General features: G+C 37.5%; 1 protein-coding gene across 1 annotated transcript in view; it reads right to left on the bottom strand.

Moving 5' to 3' along the window:
• The window catches only part of INSC (INSC spindle orientation adaptor protein), a gene marked incomplete at its 3' end in the record, with an annotated part of 87,280 nt that overhangs the window by 51,612 nt on the left and 21,304 nt on the right, over positions 1–14,364 (bottom strand). Inside the window, exons 2-4 of the mRNA XM_082284347.1 lie at positions 4,041–4,386; positions 3,485–3,537; positions 1,766–1,889 (exon numbers count right to left, since the gene is read on the bottom strand). Coding sequence (XP_082140473.1) covers positions 1,766–1,889; positions 3,485–3,537; positions 4,041–4,386 — 523 coding nt within the window. The remainder of the gene's footprint in view (positions 1–1,765; positions 1,890–3,484; positions 3,538–4,040; positions 4,387–14,364) is intronic.

The following is a 14,364-nucleotide window of genomic DNA, read 5'->3' as shown; positions in this document are numbered from 1 at the left end:
TAAATAATTATCTTGCTTTTGCATTTGTGCCGCTGCAGCTTTAGAGAAGCACAGCTGTGAGAAGACCATAAAGTCTATTTAATTTTGTTTCTGAAAAAAGGCATAGAATCATTAGAAGAATTAATTCTATTTGCTAGGAGGAGGAAGGTAAGCATTTTTGTATTTAATCCAACTTTGGAAGCGTGCAAGGAAGTATCCCACATTTTACACTGTTATTTATAAAATATTCAATTACCTTCCCTCTAAGAGGCTCTGTTCTTCCACCTTTAGCATTAGAAGAATATTCCATAAAAAACATAGCTTGAGTTCACATTTTGATATGAACCTAACCTGAATAAAATCCTGATACACTGATTTGAGAAAAAGCTCTTGATACAATTTAAGACGAAACCTCTCACACAGACACTTAGTCTGCTTCAGAGCAGCAAACTACCCCCAGACAATGTGTTTTTATGGCAGAAGTGGGCACATAGCCTGACTGAATGGCTCAGAAAACTCTTCATAAAATTCTTTTTATTAATGACTTCTAATCCAAGTCCTTCAGCCACACAAATACACACAAGATGATATGGAGTCAATAATTCCATTCCCTTAAAAAAAATGGAGTAGGATTTCAGGTGTATCAGTAGGTGCCAAGATGCCCAAAGGCAGAAATATCAGCAGTGAAGAACTGCTCTTCAGACTGAAAAGAATAAGCATCTTAACAACAGCAACCTACTCACTGAATTTGAAATATGCAAAATTATTTACACACTTCAACTCATACATTTCATGTAGTTCTCATAAATCCCACCTGAAGAGCATTAGCAAGTAGCTTGTTAGTTTGACTGTAATTCTAAAAATGTATTTGGGATATTCTCAGCTCCTGGTAATAATCATTTAAAACCAGAAGGGATGTTTCTGAAACAACCACAAATTTTTTTGCCGTCTTAACAGATTAGGGTATGTTAAACTTTAACCAATACCATGCATTAATTTTGTTTTGGCACTGTAATAAATGCTATTTAACTATTTGTGTTCATTAAACCTCTCCTCTTTTTCTGCAGGGACAACAAAAAAAATCAGCATAACATCAGTCTAAAACATGGACACATTAATTGAGCAGAATTACTTTTGAGGTTTTTATATGTGAGGAAGATTAGAGTATGGATTTCTACTGAGAAAGAAAGAAAGAAAACAGTGTAAGTCAAGATAGGTTGGCTAGACTCGCTACTGTTTCAATAATGATCGAATGGAAAAACAGTTAACTTATTTGAAGCCTCAGAAAAATTACTCAGTGTATTTCACAGAATCAGAATCACAGAATGGGTAAGGCTGGAAGGGACAATCAGAAGTCATCATTTAGATGCCTTGCAAGAAAGAGACATCAGGAAAAATAAGTAACATGATGAGCCACAAGTTCATTTTGTTCAGAATTTCAGGTTATTGCAGAATTTGAGAATAAGAATACCTAAATCTCATTGCAACATGTGTGAGTTACTGATCATAAGTTTGTTGAAAATTGAGAGCTGTAATTCTAATCCTTCTCTTAATCACAGAATTATAGAATGGCTTGTGTTGGAAGGGGCCTCTAAAGACATCCTGTTGCCATGTCCCTGCCATTAGCAGGAACAACTTCCACTAGATCAAGTTGCTCAGAAGCCCCATCCAACCCAACCTCGGATCCTTAATGAATGGTTATCCTCAAGATTCAACAATTTTGGAAGACCTTTTTGGTTTGGTTTTTTGTTGTTTGTTTTTGGGGTTTTTTTTACTACAAACAAACCTGTGTTTCATGTGTCAAAACCAGCTCTATCAACTGGCCAAAGTACCGGGCAACAGTAGTGAGTGTTTCATTAACACAAGATTTCATGGACTTCAGTATCTCTTCATCTTCAGTCTGTAAGCACCTGAAAAGAAAGAGAAAGAATAGGGATGAAGGAAGAAAGGATGCAACAGAGCTGATTGTCAGAGGTGAGGCCCATGTTAATCACGGGGTATAATGGGAATTGAGCTGTTCACAAGGACATTGTCTTTGTGCCATTGGCATCATTCCAGATTTTAATCAAAGCTTTGCCTACACATGGTAAGTACACCATGAAAGGACAACAGTGGACACTACTGAATAATTTTGGTATCACAATTTACCTCACAGACTGCAGGCCAAATTTTGCCACAGATGCTGTGTTTATACAGTTGTAACACTGCTCTTTTCCAATCACTCTTGGATGCCTGCATTTCAACTGCAGCTGTCCATATCCACCCATCTTTCATGATCAATGAAGGGCTTTCAGTAATTTTCATGTCTTTACCTTCTTTGTCATAGTTTAATGATAGCAGGATAAGGATGAAGAAAGAAATGTGTGTCCAGATGAGTTAAACAGCATAATCAAAAATAAAATTTGGCCCTCTATACGGAAAGATACATAAAGCATCTTTACAGAGTTGGTATAGTTGTCCTGCAACCAGTGATGTTTGGCTATAATTGAAGAAATGAGATAAAGATGGAAAACTTTATACAATTCAAATAAAATAACTAATACATCCCCACAGAAAGGCATTCATTTGAGTTTTCAAAACATATTCCACCCAGGCAGGCCACCGTAATGGAAGATATAGTTTGGGTGATCAGCCTCTCTAGCTGCACACAGGTCACCTTTTCAGCTTTACCTGTCTGTCAGCCACGTATATCAATTTTTTGTCAAAAAGACAAGGGAGAGGGCTGATTTGGGGCAGACACTTTGAGATTGGAGCTCATTATTTAAGCACCGTGTCTCCTAGTAGAATACAAAACTAAAGTCTGAGCTGTGCAGGTTTGGCAAAAAGCAATAGTGCTCCAAAAAAATGTTATTTCCTGATAATCAGATGGTGGCATTTTCCCTGATGATATCCCAAAACAGAATGACTTGCACAGTGTTTAAATTAATTTAAAAAGGGTGACTGAACTGTGCTGGGGGAAATGGGTAACTTATGTTAGAAAGTGTAACTATCATGAGAAGAATTACAGAGATTTTTATTTTCCAGTCACAGCATTCCAGAGTGAAGGGAGATGAGTAAACCTACAACTACAGTTTAAAGGGATGTGTATTTACTGTGGTTTGATTTACAATACATGGATCTGTTCATGCAGGAACACGTAATACGACAGTCTCACAACCCAACCTGAAATCTTGACTCCACAGAACTAAAAGGGAACTTTGTCACTGATATCAGTAGAGCCAGATTTTCTCTCTTGATGCCTAAAAGTCCTAAAAAATACACTTGCATGCAGCTTTGCATCTTTGTCAGGCTCTTTGTGCAGCAGCAGATCCCATCTTTCATTAGGATGAAGTTTAGGTAAAAGCAACTCACTTCACCCACAAGAGATTAACATTAGGAACACTGCAGAGTTCCAGGGGCCTAGCTCAAACCGTTGAGGGTGCTCATGGGTTTGTGCTTCTCATTAGAAGTTCTACAACATAATAAAACAGCAAAATTAATATTGCAACTACAAAATTTAAGTTACCTTTCTGTGAATGCTGTAAATTCTGAACACTTGTCTACTAAAAGTTTTTCAAGCTGCAGAGAGAGAAAGAGAAAGTGGTTTTAAAGTTATGTCCATACACACAGTTGCCTTACAAAAATAAGTAATGCTTGTTTGTTAATTGAAAACCCTCCCAAAAGATAATATTTCATAACACCCTTCAGCTACTTTTCTGTATAAAACCGGTAGAGATAAAAATGAGGTCAATAAAAAAGTAGCACTTTCTACATTGTAAATGCAAAGGAACTCACAGGTTGGTTGTCAAAATACTTTAGTCCTGTAGTCGTCAAAAGCAAAACGGTTTTTTATATGCAATTTGACAACACTATTAATATTCAGAATCAAGCCCATGATAAAATAGGATCCAAAATAAGTCAAGAATATTTCCATTGCTGGAACAGGATGGGAAAGCCTTAAACAAGGGACCAGTATCAGTACGTAAGGATTTCTTACAGATTGTTTAAAGCAAGTTTTAATAATTACAATAAAATAAAAATTCAAAAAGCAGGAGAAACAGGCCATCAAGGCATCTTCTCACCTGGTGCATTTCTTCTGAAGAACTCCTGGTGAAGGTGTTGTACTCGTTTATCATGGAACGCACGTGGCAGTTGACCCTCACTGTCATGCTGTGGACCCTCTGCCATCTGTTCTTGTCCAGCTTCTGAGCAATCCTGGTCAATTCTGTGCTTATGATCCAAGCCCTCTTTAGCAGAAGCTGCAAGTTATCACAGGTGCTGTACTGTGAGGAAAGGATGAGTTCATTTGGTTCATCCTTCTCAATGCTGATGGGCTTGGACTGGAGAATGCACATACATTCACAGTCTGTCATCAACTTCAGGTCCTCCATCCATCGCTGAACAGAGTCCACCTGGATTAAGTGCATGCTGGAAGGCAGAGAAGGAGAGGGAAGAATGAGGTAAAGCAAAAAAACCTTAGAATAACCACCAGCAACACCATACAGCTGCACCCACTATGAGGTTGCAATTGATTGACCAAAGGAAATAATTGAACAAATAATTTGCTTGTAGTAACACAGTGAAATGTTTAGCTCTTTATTCTAAAAACAGGTTCTAGATTTCTAATCACTTTTACACCACACACCTGGCTATAAAATTATATCTAAAAAATCAGTGGATATTAGAGATAAGTAAACAGAAGTTTAAATTTCGTTTTTTGGGGAAAAATGTTTCTTGTACATTCAGAGTTTAATGTGGAGTAGGAGCAAAGCTATGAATGTGTTTTCTTGTTGTTTATGGGACTGTTGGGTTTTTCTAGACATTTGGCCTATTAAGGACTTAACATAGGATTTTATTTTGCAGTATCTCTCCAGAGCCCTTCCAAACTTACACAGCCAAAGACAGTGAACAATACTGCCAGCAACATCTATTTGTTCCATGTCATAATCCCTGAAACTAGAGCTGGATTCTACTTCCAAACCAGACCTTTACCTTCCCCCTCATTTCTCATTGCTCTCTGTACAATTTGCACACTGATTTCCAAAGCATATTTTTTACACTACAAAAAACATGATGTGAATGAGCAAGGCTGACAAGCTCCTTGACAAGTGTACCCTGACACAAGGGCAATGTGCCTGCATTTCGTGCCCTTGCACCCTCCAGCCAGTAAAATGTGGTACCTGAGGCAGAAGTTGCACTGATTCTGAGCTCATCTTTTTGAGAGATCACAAATTTCAAAGTCTTGAGATGAAGATGCCTAAATTTTTTTTCTTATAAGGTGCCCAGGTCCTAACAAAAACACTTTAATCCTCACCCTAACCATGCTAAAAGTTTCCAAAGAATTGAAGATGCAAGGTAAAGAAGAAATTAGATCAAGTGAAAGCAAGACTGGATTTAACTATTTTAAAAAATGGATTTAGTTTTTTTCAAACTTCCACTGGTATCCTAGAGCTAGTCTGACAGTGTAGTGGATTGTTGCCTACTCCCTGGATACATGAGCATGAGCAGATTTTTATGATGCTATACCAGAACAGACAAAAAGAAAGTTTGTATCATAGTCCTCGTTCCCTTAATTCAGATACTGATTTATTGCAACTCAGCAACACACCAGTCATGTTCCATGCTGTTATATAAAGCCTTACTGCTAGAGCAAAATCTGCAATCACATTAGCTAAGCTAAGGAGGGCCAGGTGGAAGCCTTTTTCAATTCTTGTGCTTCCATTTATACAGTGAGCACCAGCTGAACTTGAGAAATCTCCTGCCAGACCACTCCAGTAATATTCCATAAATAAACAAAATGTATTTACATATACAGGAAAAGGAGGATCACCTCAAGCATCATTTCATGTAAATTGACAGCAAACAAGATACAAGAGATCAGTTTCATTGATCCAATCTCCCTTTTCACAATATATGATGAAACTACTTTTAATTCCAAACTTTACAGGCTACTGTTATTTAAAGTCTTTATTTCACTCAGTTTTGAATATTGTGTAATTGCATTTCATGATCGATTGAGGCCCACTTTCTTCTTGCTACGTGTAGTCTCCTTATTGCCTTTTTGGATCTGAAGCAAAGTTTCCTAATAAACAAAAACAACAACTTTAGAAGTTTGAGACCATGATTTATGACGATGTGCATAGTTTGCATGCAGAACAGGATAAACTCATTTGACACAGAGTAATATATCTTTCATTTCCAAAGTGCACTGTGATAATTGATTAAATCTCTGTTTAGTAAGTAGAAATAAACTTCTACATTATAAATTCACATAGATAAAAAAACTAGAATAGAAAGTTAGTGAGGAAAAAAACCAACAAAAAATTCTTATTTCCTCTAGTCCCAAAAGTCATTCTTCACTCTAAAGAGAAAAAAAAATAATGAGTTGTACAAAAAAAAAAAAAGCACAGATGTTAAAGAAAACCTCCTTGTTTGCTTCTGTTCCTACTAATTGCCAGAAGTACAACTGCAGAATGTAGGATATTCTTTTACTGAAACTTAGTATTCCTTAACTAACAACAAGAGCCAAAAATAATACCATTCATCTCTTTCCAGAGGACCACAGAAAACTCCCCCTGCTTACTGTGTCAGCTTTTCTGACACATTGTCCTTTAAATTAGACATACATCATTATCGAGTGATAATGATGAAATACATTTATGAAATACATAAATGATTCACCTTCATCCAAATCTCACTGTATTTAGAGAAAATCTTTGTAAGCATTCTGCAGATTAATTTGTAGACTCAAAATAAGGAAAGCAAAAGAATGTGATCATCCCTAATTAGTTATTAGGAGTCATATTCCAGATAGCATTTACTGAACTCAAAATCAAGTTGGAAATTTCCATTTTGTCTTCCCATTACTGAAAAAAAAAATAAAAATCTACGCCTACAAAATAAAAAGAACCATAATGGTTCAGACAAAAAAACAAACAAACTCTGTTTAGCCCATTATCCTGGTCCCAACATGCCCATTAGGAGATGCATAAGGAAAGATTATAAGAAACGTGGCAAGAGCTGAACAATCCCTCCTTCCCATCTTCTGGCAATTAGTGGTTTAGGAACTTCCTCAGCCAGAAGTCGTGTCTGAGCAGGATGTTTTTACAATTCATGAAACAAAAGTAGCCATTAATCCCTTTTTGAACTCAGTTAAACTCTTGGCCTTTGCAACATCTAGTGGCAGTGTCTCACATTGTTTATTTTTTGTATGAAAAAGTGTTTCTTATTGTTTGTTTTAAACTTGCTGCCTGGAGATATGAACACAAACACTTTAGTTGCTATATTCTGAGATGCTGTAAACGAGATGACAGTTCTGTATTTGCCCTCTTCATGCAATTCATTATTTTATTTGCCCTACCCCATCTTCTCTAAGTTATTTTATTTCTATAGTGTAGAAACTCAGTCTATCTAGTCTGTCCCCTTATGGACATTATTCCAACCCTCTGGTCATTCACTCTCCCCACCTTTTCAAAAAGCTTTTTCGAGTTTCCCTGTGTCCCAAGATGTGATGGGAGAAACAAGACACAGTATACAAGACTCAGGTAAATTTTTATATTTGAAACACATTTTCTACACAGTCCCTACTTGGCAACAATTCTTAAATTGTTTTTTACTAAAGTGTTTTCCAGAGGGCTGTTTCATTTTTACCTTTCTGAAAATATACTTATTTTGATTTTGGAATCTTTTCCATGAGTGATAATACATAATGTAGAGTTCACTATACCTGTGATGAAAGAAATTGTGCTCCCTTTCCCTCCTCACATGCACTAATTTATGTTCATTAACATATAAATTCTTCTAGAATTTTACAGTCTTGTATTGTCCTGCTTTTATAACTATTTTTCAGGTCATTAAATACATTGAACAAGATTTCTTCAAGCATAAGAGATCTTACTGGTGTGATTTTCCACAGTTCTCTCTAATTTAGCAAAAGTATCTGGTTAACTGGCTGAGACCCTGATGTTTATAGAATCAGAGAATCTTTTAGGTTGGAAAAGACTTCTAACACCATCAGTTCCAGCTATTAACCCAGCACTGCCAGGTCCATCACTTAACCATATCCTTAAGTGTCACTTCTACACAGCTTCTAAATACCTCCAGGGATGGGAATTCAAACACTTCCCTGGAGAGTCCATTCCAGTGCTTGACAACATTTTCAGTGAAGAAATGATCCATAATTTTGAATCTAAACCTCCCCTGGGGCAATTTGGGACTATTACCTCTTGTCCTATCACTGGTTACTTGGGAGAATAGGTCAACTCTCACCTTGCTCCATTCTTCTTTCAGGAGGTAATAAAAAGAGATATGTTCCTCCTCAGCCTCCTTTTCTCCAGGCTAAACACCCCCAGATCCCTCAGCCACTCCTCACAGGACTTGTGCTCCAGGCCCTTCCCCAGCTCCATTGCCCTTCTCTGGGCTCACTCCAGCCCCTCAAGGTCTTTCTTGCAGGGAGGGACCCAGAACTGGACACAGCACTCAAGGTGTGGCCTCACCAGTGCCCAGTACAGGGGGACAACCACTGCCCTGGTCCTGCCTGACACAACGTTCATCCAAGCCATGAGCAGCCAGCTTCTCCAGTGGAATGCTGTGGGAAATGTGTCAAGGTCTTTACTGAAGTCCAGGCAGACAGAAAACATCTACAGCCTTTCCCTGATCCACTAAGTGGGTCACCTTGTCAGAGGAGATCAGATTGGTCAAGCAGGACCCGCCTTTCCTGAACCCATATGTCTGATCCCCTGGTTGTCCAGGATATGCTGCAGGATGGCACCCAGGATGACCTGCTCCATGACCTTCGCTAGCACTGAGGTCAGGCTGACAGGCCTGGAGCTCCCCAGATGCCCCTTCTGGCTCTTCTGGAAGACGGGTGTCACACTGGCTAAAAAGCAGTCACCTGGGACCTCTCCATGTAGCCAGATGTGCTGGTAAATGATGGAAAGTGGCCCAGTGAGCGCTTCTACCAGGAGCCTCAGTATTCTTGGGTGGATTCCCTCCATCCCACAGACTTTTGTGATTATTTCCCCTTGGAATATGTAGGTTTCATTCTATTCCCTGCCCCTGTCTTCCAGCTCAGGGGGCTGAGAAGATGAAGAACAGCTGGTCTTACTGTTAAAGACTGAGGCAAAAAGGCATTGGGTACCTGAGCCTTTTTCTCAGCCTATGTCACCATGTTTTCCCCCCACATCCAATAAAGAAGGAGATTCTCCTTAGCCCCCCTTGTGTTGCCAATATATTTATAAAAACATTTTTGTTGTTTTTTCTTACTGCAGTAACCGGATTAATTCTGGTTGGGCTTTAGGCCTTCTAATTTTCTCCTGCATAATCCCCCATGGCAATCCTTGTAGCTCCCACGAGTAGCTCTCCCTTTTTCCCAAAAGTGATAAAGTTGCCTTTTTTTCCTGAATTCCAGCCAAGGCTCTCTGTTCAGCCAGGTCAGTCTTCTTCCCCATTTTTTGGCACATGGCCACAGCCTGCTCCTGTGCCTTTAGGATTTCCTTCTTGAAAGGAAGATGCATAGATACATAGATGGATAGTGGTTCCCCACGAGTTAAAATTACTGAATTTAGTGCGCCGTGGCATATTGACAGAAAAGCAATTTATGTAGACTCAACAATATAAAAGCAGCATTTAATGTAAAAACAGTTGTAAAAATAATTCAGTGCAAGAAGAAAATTCAAGAGAAAGTCTCCAATATTTCTTAAAAGTCATTCTGTTTTAATTGAGGTTGTAAAGTATTTGACACAGTTTTCAAGAGCACTCAACTGAACTTGACTAACAAGTAATTTGAATACTCTGAATTCTAGTGCGCTTGCCAAGAAAACAGCCTTTTAAAAATTGTGTAATTTTGAAAAAATCCTCTTGTGTCACTGGCTGAGGCCAGCTTAGAGCAACAGCCTGTTAGAAGTGTGTTACTTCAAAAGATGTTCGGACCTTGTTTCATATAGATGCTTCTGCACTACATAGCACATTGCAGGCAAATTTCATCCTGGGTAAAGACATAAAAAAAATACTCCTATTTTAAATATCTAAGAAGAGACACATGATATTCAAAGTTCTGTTACCAACATTTCTCTTTTCTTTCCTTTTTTTAAATTTTTTTTTTGCTATTTTCTATCTTCTCAAGTAGTTTGTTGACTAAAAAATCATGATTTTTAGGACAGACAAGATGGATTGATAACAAAAGGATTGATCTCTCTCTTGTTGGTGTTACATGAATACAAAAGTCAAGAGTTAATAACTAGATCATTTGTCTAAAATTTCCAGCTTGAAGCTCTTTACCACCATTTTACTGGCAGCCCATACACTCCTGTTTTAAATTGCAAATGTTATCATGAAAAAGAGTTATACCTCCAATTTAGCACTGAGTTTCACTAAAGTGCAAAAGTTTCATGTTTTATAACATTGTGCGAAGTCTGAGCTGATCAATTCACGTGAGTAATTCCAGTGGTCATATTTATAAAGTGTAAAGGCTTCTGCTCAGTCAAATTATGTTTTCAAGGCTTCTTAGCCTTTTTATCCATTTTCAGCTAATATGACAGATTTATTACCAATACTAATGAGAGCATTTAGTACCGCTTCCAGATAAGCCTATGGTAAAAGTCAATGCCAAATCTTACAACGGTGTTCAAATTTATTATTCTAATTAGTGGTAGGTAATTAATTGGCAACAAACAACTTACTGAATGAATTTAGCACCCTCTTTGAACATAAATAATCTCTAATTTTTTTCTAATTCATCTTTTCAAAATTATTCATGGATATGCAATATACTCAGGGCCAATTTCCACATCAATACAATGGCCAGCAGAACTCAACTCTCAGTGGAAGAAGAGAGTGAAGAGCCATAGAGACAGTGCTCATTTATCTTCAATTGCTTTACATGACACTAATCACATAAAAGAGCCCTCTAGATACATGAAATTGTATTTGCACTGATTTTGGCAAAATTTTGTAGAGCTAGCGGGAGAGATAGCTTAAAATGTACAGAGTAGCTTTAAAGTAGATAAGAATCAGACTCCTGTTTTTTAAGTGATTGCACTTGTTGTGTAGATCATTCCTAAGGTAATAGAATCTTACAAATATTTAGGTTTTGTACTTGATGTGGCAAGATAAAAGTACAGCCAAACGGTTTGCAGGGTGTTCTTTTTCCCCCTTAATTTTACTTACTCCTTTCCCAGTGGAACACTAGCAATCCAATTTCACTGTGACAAAAGGTGACTTTAGCATGAATTACTTAGACCTTTAGAACACATGGATAAAAAGCGAGTTCCTACGTTTTAAAAAGTTAACAGGCTATATTAGAATAGTATTTTAGTTTGCCTCAGTGATTACTCAATTTTTACAGTTACCAAAGTCTAACAACTTCCCCAAATTAAGTCAGTAACAGATCATGCAAACTACAGCACAAATATTTCTCAAAACAAAACAACTTAAAGAAAGGTGCACTGCATTCAGCCAGCTGTCCTGAAGTGGAAGGCAGAACTTTGTTCGCCAGTAGTGATTACCCTTAGACGTTTTAAAATTTCTCTTTACTTTAGGAGTGGGTTTAAACCGCAAAGAAATAAAAGAGATATGACCACTAGCCTCAGGAAGCAGTGTGCCAATGGGCAGAATATATAAATATTGGCAACAAAACCAGAATTACTCAAAAATCATCAGTGTAGAAAAGTCTGTAAGGAAAGTAAAAACAGAGTAATCACTTGTAATATATAATAGTATGATGTGTGAATTTACAGCTGTTTCATCAGGCCTCTTTAAAGGGCCATATAAATAATTTAGTGTAAATGCTGCACCAGTGTTCTGCTCAGATCTTTATGTTTTTCTGAGAAATCCTCACTGTGAGTTGTCCCTCTAAAAATGTCTGGAAATATTATACCAGCCCAGAATTGCTGGGACACTACAGAACATAAGGAAGTCACTCTGTAAAATCACAGACTAACTCAGCTTGCTGATTAGTTTATGGAAAGTCTAGGACAAACTTATCATATACTAATTTTCTTTACATGGGTATAGTCGTCTCCAGCCTCCATCAGCTGGAGGGATACTGAAGCACAGTTCAAGCTGGCTTTGAGGAGTTTTACTTCCTGCCTAGCACATTACATTGCTAAAACAATAGCTGTCTTGACAAACACACTGGCCACTGAGTTCCCAGAAATTAAGACCTCAGTAAAAGAATATAATTTCCTGAAAGAAAGGAGGAAAATGCTAAGAAGCCCCACTATCAGCAAGTTAATGACAGTATAAGGCTGTTAATTGGCCTCTTTTCAGACAAAGCTGGACAAAGACTAGGCTAATATTGTCACAGCGCTTACCAACCAAAATATGTAGGTTTTATATTTGTATAGTATCGTTAATTCATGCTAACAATTAATATTACTGCATTGTTGCTATAAGATAGTAAACCAAGGAAAGTTTTCAAAACCACTGAGCTTATTGAACCCTGTGGTATCAGCATGTTTAGATTTAGCAAACTATTATGGACTCAAATCAGACTTAATGAGCTTTGACCCAATTTAAGGAGTTGAAAATTTAGAAACAGGCAATTTTAGCCACTCTTAAATTTGGACATAAGGGATGGGGCAAAAAATAATCTACTGACCAAGTTTTGTGAAGGATATTGGTTCTTCTGCTCAGCATGTTACCTGATGATTGGTAACAAACTATTCTCCAGTGAACAGACAAAAGTAGTGCTGAAGATGAAAGATCCCATGACTCAATCTCTTTGCAAATGACAGCCTGGGTCTTGCAAAAATGTGCAACATTTATAGTTTTCCTGAGAGATGAGATAGTAGAGCTGAGAGACCTTAATGTTTTACACAATGGCAGAATCCATGACTTTTGGCTTCATTTAGCCCAATGTAAGAGGAACAGCACTCATGGAACGTTGCATGACAGATCTGCTCAGAACATCCGTACAGATTCTTCCAGGAGTTTAAAATCTGACATGGTGACTGAAGCATGTTGATAAACTTGAAGACATGTTGCCATCAGCACACATTTAAATTGCAGATTCCCAAGTACACATATAGTTCTCCCTCCCATAAATAACAGGGCATGTTTCCTGCATTGTGAAGGAGAAAAATCAACAAGGCCAGCAGCAGGAGAGAACATGCTCGAGAGAGCTCATCCTGGTTCACTGCTTCCCAGTGCTCAGGCTACACTTGTAATTGTAGGGGACAATATTTCTCATGGCCTCATAAGAAAAATATGCTGCAGAAGAGAGACACCTGGCAGGGAAGGAGAACCAGAAATGAAAGTGAGAAGGAGAAAAACAACATTGGACATAATCTGGGGCCGTGGATAGTGAAAGTGCTCAAATACAATCACAAGCAATGACTAATTTGGAGACTAGCATGAGAGTCCATGAAAATAGCACCAGTGCCTCGTTGAACATTGTTTTTTCCTTCCTCCAAATCTGCCTTAATTTGTAGTTTAATAACAAACAGTACAGCTCTCTGTGCCTTATTCAAAGGAGTTATGACATGCATTATGAGCAGCAGCATTAGCCTTTCACCTTCTACTATTTACTCATTTAAGGTCCTAACCCTACTGATTAAGTAAAGCCTGGATTACTTAATGAAGGGAGCAACAAGCATTTTACAGAGAGCTATGAGATCAGTATCACTCAGGAGACTAGAGAAATTTGGAGACCCTTGTTCACATGTATTACACATCAGCTCCAGCTAAAACTGTCAAAAAAGGGGTGAGGAAATGACTGTCTGATATTGACTTTTCTAAGATTCCCATCAGAATATTACCCTTTCAACAGAAAAATTTAAAAAGAGGAAAAGTAGCGACACAGTGTCACAAATACTGGAATGAGTTGGCAAAAATATCTTAGGTGGTCTCAATCAAATAAGGAAGCAGTTTCAAACAAATTGAATATTTGTGCATAGGTTTATATATTTCTGTAGAAGTCAGAAAATGGAAAAGGAAATCTTATGCCATCAAACCTACACTTCTGATAATTTGTTCATAAATGGCTTAAAAATCACTCCAAAAATAATTTAGAGGGCTCAAATATATTATATTAAATGGCTATTCTAGAATCACAGTGGAAGTTTGGTTGGAAGTTTTTTATTTTTAATCTAAATTTCTTAAAAGCCAGTCTGTTCCCTTTTGGTTTAATCTTTCCTTTTGAACAAGATTTTATCTTTGAATGCATTTCTAGAAAGCAAACACATGTTCTCAGCTTCTAATTTGCAAGACTTGACAAGCAAAATTCTTCAGATTCCTTTTATGAAACCATGTCTTTCCAGACCCCTGATTTGAATAGATTTGTAGTTCTTGTTAAATTAATTTTTTACTGAAAGACTTGATATCCTGCTTGATACAAAACAAAGTCTAACAGTAAGTTTCAGTGATGTTAGTACACCCTTATCTCCACCAGAAATCTCATTTCATGCA

Source organism: Coloeus monedula (genome assembly GCF_965178545.1).
Source record: "Coloeus monedula genome assembly, chromosome: 6".
In the NCBI taxonomy this organism is placed as follows: Eukaryota; Metazoa; Chordata; class Aves; order Passeriformes; family Corvidae; genus Coloeus; species Coloeus monedula.
This window is presented reverse-complemented; position numbering and strand designations above follow the sequence as displayed.